Here is a 20,130-nt window from a genome sequence, read left to right as displayed (position 1 = left end):
CCAGTACCCACTGTGTAGGAGGTTGGGTGGACACCAGAGCTGGTCTCAACGAGAAGTGAAAATTCTTGACCCTACTGGGACTCAAACTCTGAACCCTCAGTCGTCCAGCCCATAGCCAGTCGCTATACTGACTATGCTATCCTAGCTCCCTTTTAAACACACACAAATTGAATCAGGTAATTCCCTAAACCCTTGGTGGCAGCTTAAATGTACTGAACTGGCCAAAAGATTTCCTTGCTGTGACAACATCTAACACTGCACAATTGTCATCACAAAAGATCAATACTGTGCTGTATTCCAACTCTGATAAATTCTAATATTATCCTGTCATATATACCTCAAGTCTGTCACACGCTCTCTTTCCATGAGAATATTACATGTTTTGTTTTCCCTGTAAATCTCAGTCTCAAGCAGTCTCATATATTCTATGCATAATGCATTTCTTGTTGCCCCCATACCCTTTAACATATTCCACCTACTTGAACCTCCTTGATCTTTGTTGTACTCTGCAAGAAACAAGTTTCATAATTTTATAACACAATAAGCAGAATTATTGTTTCATTTATCAGTATTTTCATATGATTTTGAAAGGGGACAGGACACTAAAAGAATGTGAACTAAAAGTGCATTTTTTCTTAATTTATTCTGCTCTTAATTTATAACAAATACTATACTACAGAACTTACTGTTATTTCAAATGATTAACATTATTTGTAGACACACATGTCACCATAAATGCACTGCATCCTGGAACAAGACACACTGGGTAACTCTCTCAAGGTGAAGGTGGCCATGTTCCCATGGATATGGCTCTTTATGACGACCCCTAAACAAGAAGCACAAACATCTCTCTATGTAGCAGTTGCACCAGAGGTGGACAATGATTCTGAAAAATATTTTGAGTAAATCTCCCACAGATATGTATGTTAAATGAGTACGAGAATTGTTAAAGTACATTCTATCCTGTACACTACTGATTTAATACCTTTATTATATATTCCAGAGACTGTGAGCTGAAAGAACTAGCACAGCTGGCTATGGATGACAACCTGGCAGATACACTTTATAAAAAATCTTGTGATATGGTTCACGGCGAGCCTTCCATACTTTAGATGCAAATTTACTACACAATCAAGATTAACCTTTATCATTCATGTTTTGAAGTACTGTAACAATGCATGCATGTGGTCCAGCTCGTGAAGTGTTGAATTTTTCAATACTAATGTTGTTACCCTGGCAGCCACTTAGTATCAAGGGATTTAACATCCACTGTTCTCAGATTATAAAGGTTCAAATTAAATATGGAACTATAAACTATGCTTAACTACAAACATGAAATGTTAATTTTCACTTGTATTCTCATTGAAGAAGACATGTATTATCCTTAATTAAGTTCTAATGGAAAATAATTATATTACTTAAAAACTGAGTATAAAAGTATTATAAAATACTTTTAAAAAATCTGTTAATTGCAGATGTTTCATTTCAGCATTTTGTAACAATTCTTTACCTAAAGGTAAAAGTAAGGTAAAGCTGTGCCTATGCTATTAAGCTCTACACCATGAAGACATATGGAAAGTAGACATACAGCTCCACTGTTCTTGACCTCAGCACTAGTACGAGGGTCGATCAATAAGTACCTGTGTTAGGAATAAAGACACAAGTTTTTCACTTTTTTTTTTTTTTATTTTTCAACGTAATCTCCTTTCAGGTCGATACACTTTTCCCAACGTTTCTGCCATTTCTTTAACCCCTCCAAAAAATACGATTTGTCAAACTCTTCAAAATACGCTTCTGTCTCGGCGATAACCTCCTCGTTTGAGCTGAATTTTTTTCCCCCGAGCCATGTTTTCATGTTGGGGAACAGAAAAAAGTCACAGGGAGCCAGGTCAGGCGAGTACGGTGGGTGTGGCAGCAATTCATAGTGCAGTTCATGCAATTTGGCTACGACAATTCCAGATGAATGTGCTGGTGCGTTATCGTGGTGAAACAGCACCTTTTTCTTAGCCAAATGGGNCCTCGTCAAAAACAGATGTACGACCACGTTTAAATTCGTTGAACCAATATCTCACGGTTGTCATAGATGGTGAAGGGTCCCCATAGACGGCATCCAACTTCGCTTTTATTTCTTCGCATGTTTTTCCATCCAAAAATAAAAAGCGAATTACGGATCGATATTGCACTTTCTCCATTGTATCAAGAAAGACAAAACACGTCTGATGCAACTGGCTGCCAAATAAAAACTAACCTATGAATCAGTCTGAAATTTAGTATGGGGTCGTTTGACAGATGGCAGTACACGACGGTAAAGCCAACTTCCCTCAGCAACGCCACCTGTCTTCAAACACGGGTACTTATTGATCGACCCTCGTAGCAGGTGAGTAGTCAGCTTTACCCCTGAGAAAAGAGCCTATGGTACCTATTGGATAGGAGGCTGACTTAAACTAAACTAGTTATTGCTAGAAATAATGAATACATGCATATAAGCAGTTAAAAAGGAAAGGAACAGTAATACAATGATATGCAACATTACTTGCACAATTCTTACAAAAATAAAGTGTCTTCAATATGAAAAAGGGCAATAAAATGAAAGCTATCAGTCATACCAAAATCTTATAGATGAAAGATGTCACCAATATGAAACCTTTCTCTCACATCTATACAACATAGGTTAACAAAAGCCTTACTAACAACTTTTGATCAAAATTATTTTTTCTCAATTAATTATCCAACTATATTAACCCCGGTAGGTACATCTCACATGTTATTTGCATTAAGAGTAATGAAGGCTTAACTGTGTACTATGCATATTAATTTCTATTTGGAAAGAAACTACTAGAGAACATTACATTTTCATTCATTTGGTATACTTCTTGATAGGAAAGTCTGCTTAAAAAGAAACTACTGATATGCTGTAAGTAATAAACCAGTGACAAGTATGGGTGGAATCTATCATGATCTATTTCAAATACAATAGATCTCATGTAGAGATCTATTTAGGGGACTACTGATCTTAACTTTTCCTTGTGAATATATATATCCATTATTAAACTTCATCACAAATAACGAACATTTTCAGACGAATTCGGATGTGTGAGAACTCCATTGGGACTGTACATATGTTTTGTATTTATATGACATATTCCACATCCTACAGTCATTTTGACTAACTTTGGATCCATGGAATGCAATGCAATGTAATGTAATACAAAGGTTTCTGGTAGACCTGAGATATATCATAAAAGAATGTAGAAAATTAAAGTTTGCCTCATGTAGAATGAAATAACTGAGAAATGTGCTGTCTGGATGAAATTTAGAGCATTTTTATATACCTAAATTTTATGTGCCGCTGTTCCAGTAAAATACTATCCTTGGTATTCCTGGTTTGGCTTCCTCTTCTATATCAATTACTGATTACTTTATTGTATCGAGTCTTGTCCACTTCTCACTGACAGCCCACAGCCACTGTGCCATTATATCATCCTTGGCTTGTGGTGCTACTTCCTCTTCTGTGCAGTTGCTACACAGAAGTAGAATAATTAAAGACGATGACAGCGGCATCTACCAAATGAAATGTTTAGACTGCCTGCTCAAATACATAGGACAGTCAGAGCATTCCATATCATATAAAAAGAACATATACAAGCAATTAGAAATAATAACAGTAACTCAATTATACTCACCCCACATATTAAAAACAGGACATAAATACAGAACCATAACAGATACTATGGATATCATAAGCACACGTAGAAAAAGAAACACTTAAAACACACTGGAAAGATACCACATATACAAGATCAGCAAAGATAACCTGCAAATGGACAAAAAACACTGACATGCATAACCCAATATTCAAAGCATTACCAGAAACAAACACCAGACAGCATCACATAACACATCCTACATCCTAGGTAACAACAAAACCAATGTCACGAAGACACATACAATGACAGTGATCGTGGACCAGAACACAAAAAACTACCACTCCGTCAAGAACACTCATGACAGCCACAGCCAACAAACCAAACAAAACCGTAAGTAATTAATAACATTTTAATAATGATGTAATTGTACATATCACTAACTGTGATAGTTATCACCAACAGATATCACCAAAATGCAGGGAAAAATCATGACATAAAGGTAGCTAACAGATGTTCTGAAAATGTGGCACAGTTCAGATATTTGGGAATGACTATAACAAATTAAAACCTGATTCAGGAGGAAATTAAGAGGAGACTGAATTTTGGTAACGCAATCCTTCCAGCTGCACTATGGCCCTGGGGTTCACTCAGCCTCTAACAGAAATAAGTGCCAGGAATTAATTAAATAATTTTCCTGGGGAGTAAAGCACTGCTGGGGCATAAGGCTGACAACCTTACTGCCATCTTTGAGCCGACTGTCTAGATAATGTGGAACCCTCAACGTCTCACAACCCTATGGGCCTACACGGCCTGGTATAGGGATACCTTTACTTTTTTTTTTTTGCTACCATTTAGTCCAGAAAGTTTTCTATTCTCATCTGCTGTCTGAAAACATAAAAATTAGAATACACAAAACTACAGATTTGCCTGTGGTTCTGTATGGGTGTGATATTTGGTCTCTTGACATTAAGGGAGGAACATAGACTGAGGGTGTTTGAGAACAGGGTGTTGAGGACAATATTTGGACAGAAAAGAGAAGTGATGGGAGCCTGGTTAAAACTGCATAATGAGCAGCCTCATAACTTGTACTCCTCTCCAAGTATAATTATAACAATCAAGTCAAGGATGAAATGGGCAGGGCACGCAGCATGAATGAGGTCGAAGAGGAGGGCATATAAAATACTGGTGGGAAAGCCAGAAGACGAGACCACTAGGAAGACCAAGGTGTAGGTGGATGGACGATATTAAACAGATCTCAGAAATATAGGATAGGATGGTATGGATTGGATTGATCTGGCTCAGGACAGGGACCAGTGAAGAGCTCTTGTGAACATGGTAATGAACCTTCACATTCCATAAAACACTCCACAATTGGTGGCTTCTCAAAAAGGGCTGAGCTCCATGAGTGAATATTCTTTGTTCCAGTTAACAAAAATGTCTGAGTTGCAATCTGGAGGTTGTTACTCAAATGGTTAGGGCATCATTTTATTATACACTCCATGCATGAAGTGAATGCACATGATGCTCATGTTCATTCACATGTTTTACCCTCAAAACAACAACAGATTTCTATTAAATTTTATATTGGTGGTCTACAATCGGAGTTCATGGGAAAATTTCATTACATTCCCTGTCAGGACCAGCTATACAGAAAACCTTATTTATATGGCGATTCTTTCCATTTACCAAGGTTTATAACCACACAATTCAAATATTTAACAACCACAATAACATCCCTTTACAGTTATCACTGTTACTTATTCTTATGAAGTCAGATTGTATACATGTAGGCCACCATTATTACATTATTATTATTCAGATAACATTAAACTTACTTGAAATATTTTCCGCTTACATCTTTTAGAGACTCTTCTAGAGCCATATAGACTGTAGTTCGTGCTCCTTGCCCAGGACTCTTGATGAACATCCAAATAAATGGCTTGAGGAATATGGCAGACAGTGTACTATTAAAGAAACTCATGTGTCGTACAATCTCTGTATCCACAATGCCAGGATGTACAGCATTCACTGTTACACCAGTTCCTGTCAAGGATAAATTATATTATAATGAGTACTGTCTAGAGAAAATGTGGGAGCCTCGACATCTCACAACCCTAAGGGCCTTCACAGCCTGTTACAGGGACAGAATTGCCTTTACCTTTTTATGAGTATAAGCATTTTTACTGGGAAAGAATATGCAGTTGAGAAGAAACAAGAAGTTCTGGGAGAATTAACAGCCTACTTTCCATTGGTACAGCTTGGACCGCAAACAAAATGACGCCTCCAACGATTCTTCAGTGTCACAGGAATGTCTCTATTGAGTTGTTACCTAGCAACGACAGGGGGATACACAGACACATTCGTCCAACAATTCTTCTACTGTTGCATGTATTCGTTGCTGCAGTAACACGTTTACTGAGGGATAAACTTTACCAAGCCTTTGCCTAGGAATAATTGGAGAGATTCACATATAGACATACAAAATTGTGGGAGGGAATTACAAAGTACACCACTGAGATGGGCTCAAGTGCCATGATATATGTACCAAGTTCAACATAGTCTGGTTCAGCCATTCAAAATTTAATGGAGGAGAGAGTATTCACAGACTGGAGATTGCATAAGACTACTATAGGAAAGTAGGCTAAAAATTTAATCTGCTTCTCTAAATTTCTATTAACATGGTTTTAATGTACTGTCACATTTTAGACGTGTTAACATACATGGGGTATAGATTTATTGACCCCTTATACACACCACTGAGAACTACAAGTAATTACAGCAGCACTATTGCTGATTTCCACACTACAAATCACTCCACGCTGTCTTCTCAGTCTGCCTTACCAGCCATTGCTTGGTAACAGCTCTCAACATTGGCTATTCCTCTGCAATGTTTTCACTAGACACTTCCCAGCAACAGCTTCTACTGAAAGAGATTCTTCAGCTTCCTGCATTCAGGTTCTCTTATCATAGCCGCCCGCTGGTTAACAATCCACACCTTAACTTTCAACTTAACTGTAGCACCATCTTCAAGATAACTCCTCAGTACACACCATGCAGAAAACACAGCTCCCCTATTGTTGTAAAAGCATGTTCCCCACTGTTGGAATAGCAACAGTTGCAGTGTGGACCACATAGAAAACATTGTTCTCATATTGTGTGCATGTATGTTGCGGATGTTACCTACCAACAGCCTCTGTTTACAGAGTCATTGCTTAGCAACAGGTCTATATGCCACAGTATTATAAATTTCATAATCATGCATATAAAACAATGTTTAATGTAAAATGGTGGATGGCAGAACCCTAATATTATTTTCTAAAGACTAACTTATTAACGAGTTTGCAGGAGAAGATAGTCCAGTCATGAATCAAATGTCTACAAAAAAATTTTTCTACACAGAAAATTCTTCATGCCCACAGGATGGTTAACAAATCTTTTACTTGATTTATGACTCTGTTTTCATAGCAACTTTTATTCTTTGAAGAGGGCGCGCCATAGCTCAAGCGGTTAGTCGCTGGCTTCCCACCGTGGTGGCCCGGGTTCAATCCCGGGTCTGGTCAAGTGGGATTTGTGGTCGTAAACAAAGTGGCGCTAGGGCGGGTTTTCTCTGAGTACTTCAGTTTCCCCTGCCAATTTACATTCCACCAAATTCTCCATCATCATAATCAGCTGGGGCAGGTACAATAGACCAATCGGTGGCTGCCGTACCAAGTGGACAAAGCTGGACTCCACCCCCCACTAAGCGAATTTTGTTCTTCGAAAACTTAATGTATCAAAAACTTTTGACTAAGGTAATAATTAATTTTAGTACTAATTGCTAATCTCATCACAGTAAGTACAAAACACATTTTCTTTTAATCACAATCTATGCTTCTTTGAACATGTTAAGAACATTATTTTGCTATGTAACACAAATCAGATGCTGCCAATACTAGCTCAAAAAGATCCACAATCTTCAAATATCAGATTCTGTGATATAAAAAGACATGAACATCGTCAAACTTTCTCTAGAATGACAACAGGTACTTCCTTTGTATCTTTACATTTTCTTTTAGCAGCTACATACCTTGTGTTTAGCATTACTAGTACTTTGTCTGGCGCAGGAGTCTTACTAGGCATGTCAAATAAAATTACTTTTCTTTCCAGTATATCCAACTCTGAGATTTGAGAGTTTTGGCAGCTGAGGCCTGCAACCCAAAAGAGGCCAGAAACAAGTGACCTACAGCAAACTGAAAGAGGACACTTGCCTTGCAATCTTCTAGCTAGTTCTCTGGTGAACAGCAAATTGGCTAGTTTGCTTTGGTAATAGGCTTCAGCCTTATCATAGTGCTTGTCACTATTTAGGTCCTCCTTGTGGATTTTACCTTTATGATGTGCAACACTTGACACGTTAATTATTCTGCTTGGAGCAGATGCCTATAGAAAACGAAAGTGCAACACATTACTAGAAGTATAATGCTCACTCTTGTAGAATACAATTTAAAACTTTGAAAAACCTTCCAGTGTAGCTGTTTCACTGGTCAAGATTCCACTCTGTCACTGGCTCCAATTTTATTTCAGTCTCCAGACACGCACGCGCGCACACACACACATTGCAGTCCATTTCAGTCTATTCATGCCAGTTGAGAAACAAATGAAAAGCATCTCTGGATTGATGAATCCAAATCACATAAAGATAACTTAAAGGCAAAAGAAACTCCAAGTAATTGAATTGAAAGTTATGACCCAATAATCTGCAGCTCAGAAAGGAAGCATACAGATCTTGAATGAAACAGTGTCATATGACTGACACTTTTACCTTCTGTCCTTTTAGCATATAAATTACTGAATGAGTACCATCATATGATATGTATGTATTCGCCTCATGTCAGTCTCAGCAAGATCAAGATGGTTTTTTATTATTATTATTGTCATCATTATCATCATCATCATTATCCATAATGTGTATATATTAACCGTCTTTTAGTGCATACAATTTCACTTGTCACTTCACACTACATGTTCCGGCATCATTCTGTTGTACTCGGGTGTATTAATCATGTTAAACCTTTGCACTGCCTGCCATCAAGTGTCCATTTATAAAATGATATAAAATGTGTATTAATATTGTTGCGTATCGGGCGTATATCGCGACAAATAACTTCATGCCGTATTTGATATAGCGAATTTTATTTCACATTCGCTCATACAATCACCCAAATTACAGATTTACGATTACTGCTATCTGCAGTATCACAATTAGTACACTCCAAATGCCACAATACAACTGACTAGTTGCTGGCTAACTCGGAACTAACTCGGAGGTAGCTCGAGGACTCACTTGGTGGTAGCTCCAGGACTCGCTGACTGACTGTGAATAGCCTTCGCTGCTCCTTATGTAGCCTTGATCGGACAATTGTCGTCTGGTGCCTTGTTGCTAGCCACACTGTCCGGAGTTGTTGACTGCTGCCTAGCAACCACAATATCCCTCGGTGACGTCACCGCTGTTGCGCGTTGCATAGCTACCAGGATGCGGGGTGATTACTCGCCTATTACGCGAGCGCTACGTTACAGCTACGTGCAGCTGGGGAGGTAGGGGTCAACATGTCACAATATATATACATTATGGATACAAATCAGTGCAACGGGACACTAAAATAAGACAGTTAATATATACACATTATGGATACGAATCAGTGCAACATGGCACTAAAATACATCGGTTAATATATACACATTATGGATACGAATCAGTGCAACAGGACGCTAAAATACAACATCATCATTATTAAATTTTTCCAAAAAAGATGCGAATGATGCAGATAAAAGGCCAGAATTTTCTTCTCTCTCACCGCTCATAATTCATTATCCTATGCAAGTGACTTTAAATAATGATGTACTACCACAATTTATCCTTTTTTCTAAAATAATTGTGATAATTCTAAATTGGTTAAAACATCCTATTTCAAGGGAAGGGCTCATTTTTAAACCATAGCCACATAAATACCACTACATATGCGACACGTATTACTGTACGAATCAAAAGATATATGGGAATTACCATATTTACTCATGTCAACAACTCGCCTGATTTATGAAGAGAAAATAAAAAAGATTATTTCTTGCACTTCATTGGTTCTCCTTTGCTTTGGCTAGATGGGTACCGCTGTTCAGATCTGTCCCTCTCTTAATGACTGCAAGGATGATGAAATATAATATAAAACCTTTGTATTCATGTGTCAAGTATTTAAAACTCATAATTCGCAAATAATCTTAACACAGCAAAAAGAAGGAAATGATTCATCAAGTCAACAATGTGCATTACGCATTTCATAGCTGTTAGCATACTTCATGAAAGTAAGAATGAAAACAGTGAGAATTAGTGTTCCACTGCACTACATGGATTATACCTGCACAAGGGCCCACCAGAAAGTTCTGAGACTAATGCGTTTCTTCAAGCACTATAAAAAGCTTAAGGGCACAACTGAGATGACAACACTGTTCAGTAGTGGCAACCTCCTGTCATCTGCTAACTACTCATAAAGTTTACACATCATATAGGTGACACCGGTCCCCTTCATGCATAACGTGATGAATCTTGGAGTTATGCCTGTGACCTGGACAAAAAAGTAACAACTGCTCCAGTGGACAGCAACCGAGAAAAGAATGAGGGCAATGAAACTTGAAGCTCATGTTGTGCACCTTTTTCGACCACAAAGATCAGTTCACCATAACTATGATCCTGGAAGTCAATCTCTGAATCATATAATCTGTTCAAAGGATCTAGGTTAGAAGGAAACACTTAAAAACAAATGAAAATTCTGATGTATCCCTGCACTGTGCTGTTTGTAGCTAAATAACTGATGAAACACATCCCTGAGGAAACCACATCCTCTCCCTACTCCCCAGTTTGGTGTCTTGGGAATTCTTCCTCTTACCTAAACCGAAAGCTGTACATCAAGAAATATGACAATAAGGGCATCACTAAAAACAAAACAAGGAAACTGACAGCCATTGTGAAAGAACTTTATCCAGGCTTACAGAACTGACACGATTACTGAAACCAAGCTACTCAGTCACAGGGATGTTACTTTAAGGAAAGTGTGAAAGATATGCACATTGAGGGTAAATTACTGAACCAAGTATTAGAAGAAAGCAGTCTTCTGGGATTTGGCACCGTGTATATGTGGTGTTAACCNGTGCCAAATCCCAGAAGACTGCTTTCTTCATAGTCACCGCCGTGAAAGCCTCAAATCTTACAAGTATTAGAACTTTCTAATAGGCCTTCATAAGGACAGACAAATGTAATCACATGGCACAGCTTGATTTACCAGTTTTATTCCTTAGAGAAGGAAAATCCATAATTATAAAAAAGCCATATTACTACAGTTCCTTCTAATATGATTCATGTTATGAGGGGAAAACCATGTAATTGCCTCCCCCACATGCTAAAAAGAGAAGCACTGATATAAGTAGAATAAACTGCTTTCTGGAAAAGCAACTAAATATTTTAGCTATCCAGAACAGCTTGGTCTACAAACACCATGTAGCAAGACCACATTACAACTCAGCCCTTTCAAATGTCAAACAAAAAGCTAAGTTCTGAGCATGAAGAAAAGCTAAGAATTTTACTAAATTCCATATCTTGTGCTCTGCATTATATAAAGACCTCTATATCGATGTATATGCACTTACAAACAACATGTACATTTGTAAGATTTGAGGCTTTCACGGCGGTGACTATGAAGAAAGCAGTCTTCTGGGATTTGGCACATATACATGGTGCCAAATCCCAGAAGACTGCTTTCTTCAACATGTACACTTACCTTTAATTTATCTACTAACAGGTTCGTCAATAAGAAATGTCCCATATGATTTACACCAAGTTGCATCTCGATGCCTTCCTTTGTTTTCGTGTGGGGACATCTCATAATGCCCGCATTATTTATCAAGATATCAAGGCGCTGATGTTCTGTAACAGATAAAACAAACCGTGAAAATAATTTGTACATTAAAACATGACACTGTACTTACAAACATATCAGGTAGTTGAGCAGTGAAATACCATATTTCTTTCTTGTAATCCACTATTTCTTTTTAATTCTGAGAAAAACAAATGAACATGCAGTAGGCAAGAACACTGAAAGAGCTATTGATGAGCCACTGTTATGCCAGAGCTAAAAACTCCACACTATGAAGAGAGCTAGGGGACTGAGATAAAGAGCCATGCATCCTTAAAGTTGGCATTATACATTTCAAATTCTGATAACCTCCCCAAGGAAGAGTGTCTAATGCCCTTTGTAGAGAAGGCTGTGTGGTCCCCAGAGCATGTCCAGACATGGTGGTGAACAGAAGAATTCCTTCCATTGCCAAGTCACTGTATTAAATGGCCTATCCTCACGGATACATTTCATTACTGCAATCCACTGTGAAATCAGGAAATACATTACTGTATTTGCAATCACAACAAGAACTTACCTGACTTAAACCTCTCTGCAAACTGTATTATGGATTCCTGTGATGCTAAATCACAAATTCTGCAATACACATATTTATTCTTAGTCCTAAGAACAATATCTTGTCGTGCCTGTAAAATCAAACTCTGTATAATTACTCAAAGGCAAACCTATTACAGTAACATAAATCTCAGAGAAGTCTGGAACAAATATTTTATAATCTTGCATACAAGCTAAAATACACATTAATGGTTACCCACATATTCTGTCTTGCCTGTACATTCTCGAGTGCACAAACAAATGAACAACATGTGTGTTAACACAACTCAGAATTCTATGGAGTTACTGGAGTTTTCTCCATCACTTCATCTCATTCTAACATTTTTCTCAGTGCCCTGTTATCATCAAACACTCTTAGTTCGTGTTCTTCCCTTAATGTCAGAGACCAAGCTTCAAACCAATACAGAACCACAGGCAAAATTACAGTTTTGTATATTCTAATTTTTATAAGATTTACAAGTTTGTGATGATGGTACACTGCTACAAGTATTATGTTTTTGGACATTATCCATCGTCCTGTTTATTTTTCAAAATACTAGGTTTCGAAGACTGGATTCTGTCCCCCATCCTCAGGTAAAACCTACTCATTCGGGTCCAATAGATACAGCTAGTCCCTATCTCTGGACTTTTATGTTTTTAGACAACAGATGAGAAGACAAAAGAAGACAAAATTCAATCTCATCTAAATTTCCTCCCGAATCAGGTTTTGATTTGTTACTGTCGTTCTCAAATATGTGAACTGTGTTACACTTTCAATGGATCTGTTTGTATCTTTATGTCATGGTTTTGCCCTGCATTCTGGTGGCAAGACAGCAAAACCTTCTACTTAGGTTTCTCTGCATTTATTTCTAAACCACCCTCCTCAATACCAACAATTAAAGTTTCTGTATTTTTCTTTACAGTATCTATGGTATCCCCCCGTAGATTCACATCAGCATGTGTCCCATTGAATTTCAGTCCCACCTGGTTTTCCTGGACCTTCCTAATGGCATATTCTAAAGCAAAGTTGAAATGGATTGGCGATAAAGTATCTCCTTGTCTTAGACCATTATGGATAGGAAATTTATCAGACAAATGTTTACCTATACAGACTTTACTACATCTTTTATTTAAACAGATTTTAATCAGTCTAACTAATTTCATAGCTAACCCAAACTCTATGAAAATATTGTACATTTCCTTCCTAACTGAATCAGTCTTTCTTAAAGTCTACAAATAGCTGATGTAATGTCTCACTGTACTCCCATTTCTTCTCCAAACACAAGAGATCTGATCTGTAGTTGACCTGTTATGTCAAAACCCACACTGATGATCCCGAATAATTTCATCTATATGCAGACTCAACCTTGAGAGTAGTGTATGAAGTTGATAACAGTGATATCCCATGCTGCTCACAGTCTGCTCTTTCAAAGACGGCAAAATTTTCAGTAAATCTTCTGTGCAAGAGATGTGTACAGTACAATCTCCTCCTAAACATTCTTAACATGTACTGTACATGAACCTAAATGTATATTTTGTGCAATTCAAATAATTAAGTAATTCTGTTGCTCCATAATTAAAATACAATGGTGCAATTTTTTTAAGTACTGAAAGCTTAAGTAAAACACTAAGATAACGGAATAAAATCTGAACTGCTGCTATATTTCAGAGAAAAGATACCATAAATGCATTGACCACCATATTCTGAAGGAAAATATTTTCACTCTGTACTCTCTTTTTCAACACAAATCGAATAGAAAACTCAGAGCTTTTCTTACCACTTCACACTTTCTTGCATCTCTACAAGCCATGACAACATGTGCACCCCTCTTTGCCAATTCAAATGCCGTTTCTTTTCCAATCCCTGTATTTGATCCAGTAATGATAACAACCTTCTTGTCTATACGATGCGATCCTTCATACCTTCTCCCACCAGTATAATCCCTGAAAAAAAAAAACACTTTTTTGTTATTCGCTTTAAATCAGGTTTTCAGTGTCAATTACAGAATGTCATGTAACAAATCTACGATATATTAACTCCACGGCGCTGAGCCCTTCTTAAGCAGCTGTTAAATAACAAACTCTTCAGCTGGAATTTGGAAAAATAATTCATTTTTTCTTAACCTTGCCCGACGTATCAAAAACAAGTTTATATTCCTTAAATCGGTTTTGCTATTTATGGCTAATTCAATTAATTGCTCCTAACACTCCTCTTTCTTACTTCATCAAACACGCCAAGCTAGCGCATGTCGCTGCGGCACTCAGATAAACAACTTTTTTCGGTGGACTCCACACCATGTTCAAACTTTCCTCAATCCTCCGGCCCCTCAGACTAAATGTCTCTAATAAACAATACTTCAGAATGACAACTAAGTAATTAATACCGATTAATACTTGTCTACAGGTTCTCGAAAACCTGTCTATATCACGGTTACCACCATTACCACGTTCTCACCGCCCAAAAATCACGAGCGATCAGATGTTTACATGTAACTAGTCACCGTATTGGTGTGAGCAGTGCAGCCAACAGTGAATGTGGATTTCGGATGATGGTGAAGAGGGTCAAGAGACCAAACATATAGTAGTAATTCGTATGGTGTAATCAACACAGAAGTTGTGCTGACGAAAATAAAAATATAATTTCGTTATTGAAGTCTCCTCCTGATAATCCACGGCTCAAGTACATAAACACACGGCAGTCATTTTTATACGTAAGCAAGGTAACTGAAAGCACCACGAATCAGCTACACGTTAATCACCGTGGCATTATTGGATGCGTAGTATAAAATACTAATCGTTATGGTGCGTAATTTGTATTGCGAGCGTCTCAAAGTTTCATTTGGTTTACAGAGTGTTTAAACATTTATTATTAAGTAAGAATAATTCAAATAAATCTGGGGGTTTCATAGCAATGCTTATGAAGAGTTCCAGCTTCTGGGATGTAACGCCGTGTAATCCGTTTAAAGTCAATTGACGTTTCGAAGGAACATTTTGCCTCCATCTTCTGGTCCGAAAGATAAGCCAAGCAATAAACCAGCGTGATAGCAGGTCGGCTTGTGCTTGCCACCCTGATTTCTTGCTGGGCTTATTCTTCGACCCTAAAGATGCATGCAACATGTTCTTCCGAAACGTTAATTTACTTTGAACGGACTACACGGCGGTATATCCAATAAGCTAGAACTCTCCATAATTCACAGAAATTTGGTAAACTCGAAATACAGCACTAAAGCACAAACTGTTAAACAGAAAAGCTGTATTAATAATGGGAAAGGAAACGTTCACCATGAAAATGAGAAGAGCAACCAGGGAAATTCATGCAATCAGTGACGCGTTAGTCAACGCCAAACTTGCTTTTGGTAAGTTCTGGATTTTTTTTAAGAACACTAAACAGTAAAGCTATGAAGCTGCAAAGGCCCATAAGGTTGTGAGATGTTGAGGCTCTCACATTTTCTAAATAGTAGGCTCACAGATGGCAGTGAGGTTGTCAGCTTTATGTACTAGCCACCCTTTACCCCCCAGGATGATTCCTGCTACTAATTTCTGTTAAGAGGCTGAGTTGACCGCAAGGGCCACAGTGTGGCTGGAAGAATTAGGTCAACTGAAAAATCCAGTGACTTCATAAGGAACTGAACCCGAAACCTTCCAGCTTATACTTCAGCACAGCAACCAACTACACTGCCACATGCCCCCAACATTGTAAATAGCACATTATATAATGAATGAGGCGATGATTAGTGAAAAAAAAAAATGAAAAGTTTGGTCTAACTTAAGTACTAAGCCAACATTTGCATGAAATAACTGATAAGCTGCCCCCAGACCATCCAACTAGGAAACAGCATAGTTCAGTACATACTAAACACTCAAATGCAACTTTCTGGGAATTCAATGACAGTAATAAAGGCCCAATGCATTATGCCACTTACAAAATATGGATTGTATTACTTAATCATCCTTTTCCTATCATACACCAGTGAAAAAAGAGTGAAGGAAAATCAACTAACATGCTCAAATTTTGAGCATACATATTTACCGAATGCAGCAACATACAGCAACAAAACTGACTTAACAACTAACATAATCGCATGTTTTTATTCTACATGTATTATATCAATCTGGGCAGTCTTACTTACTGACAAAACAGAATTTCCAGGCATCAGGGATCATAAATAGGCATAATTATCTTATGTGGAGTTAAGAGTCTACCTAAAAAATACCTAGTATAAGAATGTGCACTCACAAGCACCAAAATAATTGGTTCTCATTACTTGCTGGAAAAACAGTATACAGTAATACTACTCGGGCCAGCAAGAGTACTGCGTTTTTCCACAGCCTGAAGAATGTGCTGACATTATCTCACAAGATAACACACCCCACACCACCAATTTCTGGTAATTTTATGAGGCAGTCATTGAATGCCTGGTTTCAGAATGGATGGATGGCCCACATCCAATTCTTGGCCTCTGTGTTCATCTGTTCTTGGTTCAATCAATTTATTTGGGGGGGGGGGACAAAGTGCACTCAGAAGTGACACTGTTACATGCATTGAAAGGGAGAATATCAGAAGCCAGAGCTGCAGTTACTCAAGGCAGGCTGAGAGTGCTCATGGAAAGGGCTAAATTACAGGTTGAGTGTATGCAGTGTTACAAATTGAGCTCATGGCACAGTAATACACCACAAATAAAAAAAAAACTTAGTTCATTTTGTTATCCTTCTACATATATAAAAACGTTTTCTAATGGTGATATAAAAGGTCTTGAAGTTATGCCACTTTTGGTTACCAGAGTTTATGTTGCATGAACATTAAGTTGTGCAGCAGGTCATGAATGAGTGAGCAGTGTTTTGCTTTGGTGCATTGTGGATACTCTTATGAGTAAAAGCTATCCCTGTAACAGGTCATTGAGGCCCACAGTGTTGTGAGATGTCAAGGCTCCCACATTTTTTAAACAATCGGCTCACAGATGGTGGTAAGGTTGTCAGCCTTACGCGCTGGCCACTCTTTACTCCCAAGAAGAATCCTGGTACTCATTCCTGTTAGAGCCATAGTGCAGCTGGAAGCATTAGGTCAATTGAAAAGTCCAATGACCTCACAAGGAACCGAACCTGCGACCTTCCGGCTTGTAGCACAGTGCCTCAATCAACTACAGTACTGCATGTCCCCTACTGATAATATTTTGAAGTAGATATGTGAACTGTAGTTAGTATTTATTATGGGATATGACTTGGTTTATGAAGATTTGGAATGGTTCTTTCCTTTTCAAAACATGCCTGTAGAAAATGTCCACATAAACCAGTTCAGTAAAATTTGGCAAGACTGTTAAGAACGTCTTCACCAAAATGCCGTTACCAGGCAAAGACATGTGAAGAAACATCAGACTGCAGTCTTAGTAATAGCTGTAATGAACTGCAGAGCATGAATTAGCGATAGTGGCTGTAGTTATTTGTAGTTACGATCTGTAAGTGCAATACATCCAATTACCAATCCAAACCTCATCTGTAGTCACACTGTAACACTTGAAAATATCAATAATACACAGAGTCTAAAATGAGGTAATTTTAATTTCTAATTCTAATTGTGTCTGAAAATGCTTAAGAAGTCTTTTCATTTTACAGCCCTTTCAGACAACCATGTGTGGGCTGAAGGTTTGCTGGTATTTTATGAAATATTTCGCTGCCTTGAAGAGGCCATGGTATCCTTAAAAGACACTCATGTTGGGGAACTTCATATTGAAGGTATGCAGAGGACAGAAGCATTTGAGAAGGATTTAAGTTTCTACCTGGGCCCTGACTGGATGAAGACTTATAAACCCAGGGACAGTGTAACAGAATATCTAATCCATTTGAAGAAACTTCAAAGTTCTGATCCAAACCAACTTATTGCATACATATACCATTTATACATGGGTCTTCTGTCTGGTGGCCAAATTCTTAGGAAAAAACGTGCTGTGGTCAAGAAGTTCATACCATTTTCAAGTGAGCAGACATATCAAGATGCAGTGACACATTTTGGAGCTGTCAGTATATCGAAACTGAAAAGGGATCTTGTGGAAGCAGTGAATCGAATTGCAGAAGGTTTGGATGATGAGACCAAAGAGAAGTTAATTAAAGAAAGCAAAACTGTATTTCTTATGAATAATAAGGTTATTAGAAGTATTGAAAGTGCACAGGAAGTAATCCTGAAAAAGCTGTTAACAATAATTATTGTTCTTTCACTCGTTGTAATCTTATACTACATCATATTCTGAAGTATGAAATGTTATGCAAAATAAATGCATGTAGTTTTATAATATAATTAAAGTAACTTTGCATGTATCAGTGCATGTACAATAAACAGGACAATTAAATAACACTTATATAATAGTGTACTAACTTTTTTCATGTCATATAAATATCCTGTTATCTGCTTCCTAATATGATACTGAGATTACAGAAGAATCTCTCAGTTCTCAATTTATTTTCTTCAATTTTTTCATTTGCTTTCTTTGTGAGAAATTCCAGGTACTGCAAACAGAAAGACATAATGTACATAGTTATTCTAACAATTTATGAACTTCACACAACCACATTCATGAAAAGCAAAATTGTCATATTCTGTCTAAATAAATACTGGTATGAAAACACCCATTCAAAATATATCTGGATGTATATGGTGAGACAAACAGAAACTACAACAGAACAGGAGGTCTTTAAAAAAGATTTGATACTTTGTAGTATGAATTTCTATTTTCATTATCAGTGACATGAAGGAATACGAAACAATATAGATTTGCTTTAAAAAGAGTTGTACCCTTATATTCATTTTACTCATTCGAGGAATATTTTAACTTCAATATTAATTAACGATCTTGGTCTGTTATGTGCTGGATGCCTATTAGTATATTTTTAGGTTTCATCATTGTAGTCTTGTTTCATATTAGTATGTTGCATTCTTTTACATATATATTTTATAACTAGGACGATCTCCACATCCGCATAAGAATGTACTCTCGACAGGATTTATGGAAAGTGAATAAATGAAATGAAATAACTGTTTTATTGATTTACTCATTGTGATTTGTCTTGGATAATATGTGTAACTGTTATGGAGTAAGTATTATTAATTTTTATATATATAATTAATGGGATTTGTCCTGTTGTCTTTGACTACTTCCATATCAACTGGTCTTCCAGCCATCTAAGGATCCATGGAATGTAAATAAATGAATGAATGAATGAATCCACCCAAACAAAGGCTGGAACCATTATCTTCCCCCTGAAAAATGTAATCAATTTTCAGCTTGGTCATGATTTCACCTGAACTCCCATTGTTATCATTTTCTGAATCCAAACTACTTTCAGGATGAAAGATGACATGACTACACTTCATGAGGGTGAAAACATGTACGTAGTGAAAGATTGGATTGGCACATATGAAGGCTATATGGCAAGAATCTATGAACAGAAACACAGGGACTGAGCAGGCTGGTCTAGCATTATGGCCTACACTTGTGTTCAGCAGGCAATAGCTTCAAATGTTGGTCATAATACCAGCTATCTTGCCAGAGGTTTTTCATCATTTTCCTCAGTCTCTCCAGGCAAATGGTGGAATGGTACCCTGACAGATCACAGTCACTTCCTTCCAAATTCTTTCCAATTCATCCTACCATTACATGCTATATAATCTGCACATTGATGGTTGATTCAGTGAAACAGCACCACCCTTCTTTAAGAAATTTACCACTGTACTCAGGGAGTTATACAAAGTGACCTCAGATGACTATTTGAAAAACTCACTTTGCTAATAGACTGACAAATTTTCATTTCCTTTGGAAAAACAGTTGACAGGTAGAGTCACTACACAACCACTGATGAGTTTTGCAGAATACTTTTTGGCTAATTAAAACTTAATAAGTATAACCTTCTATTTGTCTAATAAATAAACAAGAAAAAAAATAATAAACAAGTCTGTAGGTACAGCAGCGATATTACATTCAGACGCAGCACATGAGAATCTGTGTGGCCATATATATATA

At 37.4% G+C, this 20,130-nt stretch overlaps 3 protein-coding genes across 16 annotated transcripts in view; 1 reads left to right on the top strand and 2 right to left on the bottom strand.

Annotated features, from left to right (window-relative positions):
- Positions 1–564: 564 nt before the first annotated feature.
- LOC111863335 (retinol dehydrogenase 13) lies at positions 565–14,600 on the bottom strand. 4 transcript variants are annotated; one of them, XM_033751018.1, is made up of 8 exons: positions 14,343–14,600; positions 13,900–14,065; positions 12,105–12,228; positions 11,453–11,598; positions 7,895–8,063; positions 5,503–5,690; positions 3,333–3,520; positions 565–826 (listed from the first exon to the last, which is right to left on the bottom strand). In XM_033751018.1, the coding sequence occupies exons 1-7, from the start codon at positions 14,417–14,419 to the stop codon at positions 3,479–3,481; spliced, it is 912 nt and encodes a 303-aa protein (XP_033606909.1). In that variant the 5' UTR covers positions 14,420–14,600; the 3' UTR covers positions 565–826; positions 3,333–3,478. The 4 variants fall into 4 exon arrangements, with proteins under 4 accessions (XP_033606909.1, XP_033606910.1, XP_033606908.1 ...); XM_033751019.1 differs by having other exon boundaries at positions 578–826; positions 5,483–5,690; positions 14,506–14,574; XM_033751017.1 differs by having other exon boundaries at positions 582–826; positions 5,483–5,690.
- Positions 14,601–14,637: 37 nt separating this feature from the next.
- LOC111863330 (heme oxygenase 1) lies at positions 14,638–18,476 on the top strand. Of its 7 annotated transcripts, none has more exons than XM_023849568.2 (3): positions 14,638–14,841; positions 15,368–15,477; positions 17,732–18,476. In XM_023849568.2, the coding sequence occupies exons 2-3, from the start codon at positions 15,384–15,386 to the stop codon at positions 18,361–18,363; spliced, it is 726 nt and encodes a 241-aa protein (XP_023705336.1). In that variant the 5' UTR covers positions 14,638–14,841; positions 15,368–15,383; the 3' UTR covers positions 18,364–18,476. The 7 variants fall into 7 exon arrangements, with proteins under 7 accessions (XP_023705336.1, XP_023705335.1, XP_023705332.1 ...); XM_023849567.2 differs by having other exon boundaries at positions 14,639–14,832; positions 15,319–15,477; XM_023849564.2 differs by having other exon boundaries at positions 14,639–14,841; positions 15,319–15,477.
- LOC111863331 (tRNA wybutosine-synthesizing protein 3 homolog) overlaps positions 18,393–20,130 on the bottom strand; it is a 13,806-nt gene continuing 12,068 nt past the window's right edge. For all 5 annotated transcript variants that reach the window (XM_023849574.2, XM_023849571.1, XM_023849572.2 and 2 more), the window contains exon 5: positions 18,393–18,619. In XM_023849574.2, coding sequence (XP_023705342.1) covers positions 18,515–18,619 — 105 coding nt within the window. In that variant the 3' untranslated portion in view covers positions 18,393–18,514. The remainder of the gene's footprint in view (positions 18,620–20,130) is intronic.

This window comes from Cryptotermes secundus, unplaced genomic scaffold, assembly GCF_002891405.2.
Source record: "Cryptotermes secundus unplaced genomic scaffold, Csec_1.0 scaffold159, whole genome shotgun sequence".
In the NCBI taxonomy this organism is placed as follows: Eukaryota; Metazoa; Arthropoda; class Insecta; order Blattodea; family Kalotermitidae; genus Cryptotermes; species Cryptotermes secundus.
The sequence above is the reverse complement of the archived record's forward strand: the minus strand, read 5'-3'. Positions and strand labels throughout refer to the sequence as shown.

Coding starts and splice junctions, on each gene's coding strand:
- LOC111863335 (XM_033751017.1), bottom strand. CDS start 14,419: ATGGTGTGGAGTCCACCGAAAAAAGTTGTTTATCTGAGTGCCGCAGCG. Junction 12,229..13,899: donor ATGCAAGAAAGTGTGAAGTG/GTAAGAAAAGCT, acceptor GTAATTATACAG/AGTTTGATTTTACAGGCACG. Junction 5,691..7,894: donor ACTAGCTAGAAGATTGCAAG/GCAAGTGTCCTC, acceptor TATCCTTGACAG/GAACTGGTGTAACAGTGAAT.
- LOC111863330 (XM_023849568.2), top strand. CDS start 15,384: ATGGGAAAGGAAACGTTCACCATGAAAATGAGAAGAGCAACCAGGGAA. Junction 15,478..17,731: donor CAACGCCAAACTTGCTTTTG/GTAAGTTCTGGA, acceptor TTCATTTTACAG/CCCTTTCAGACAACCATGTG.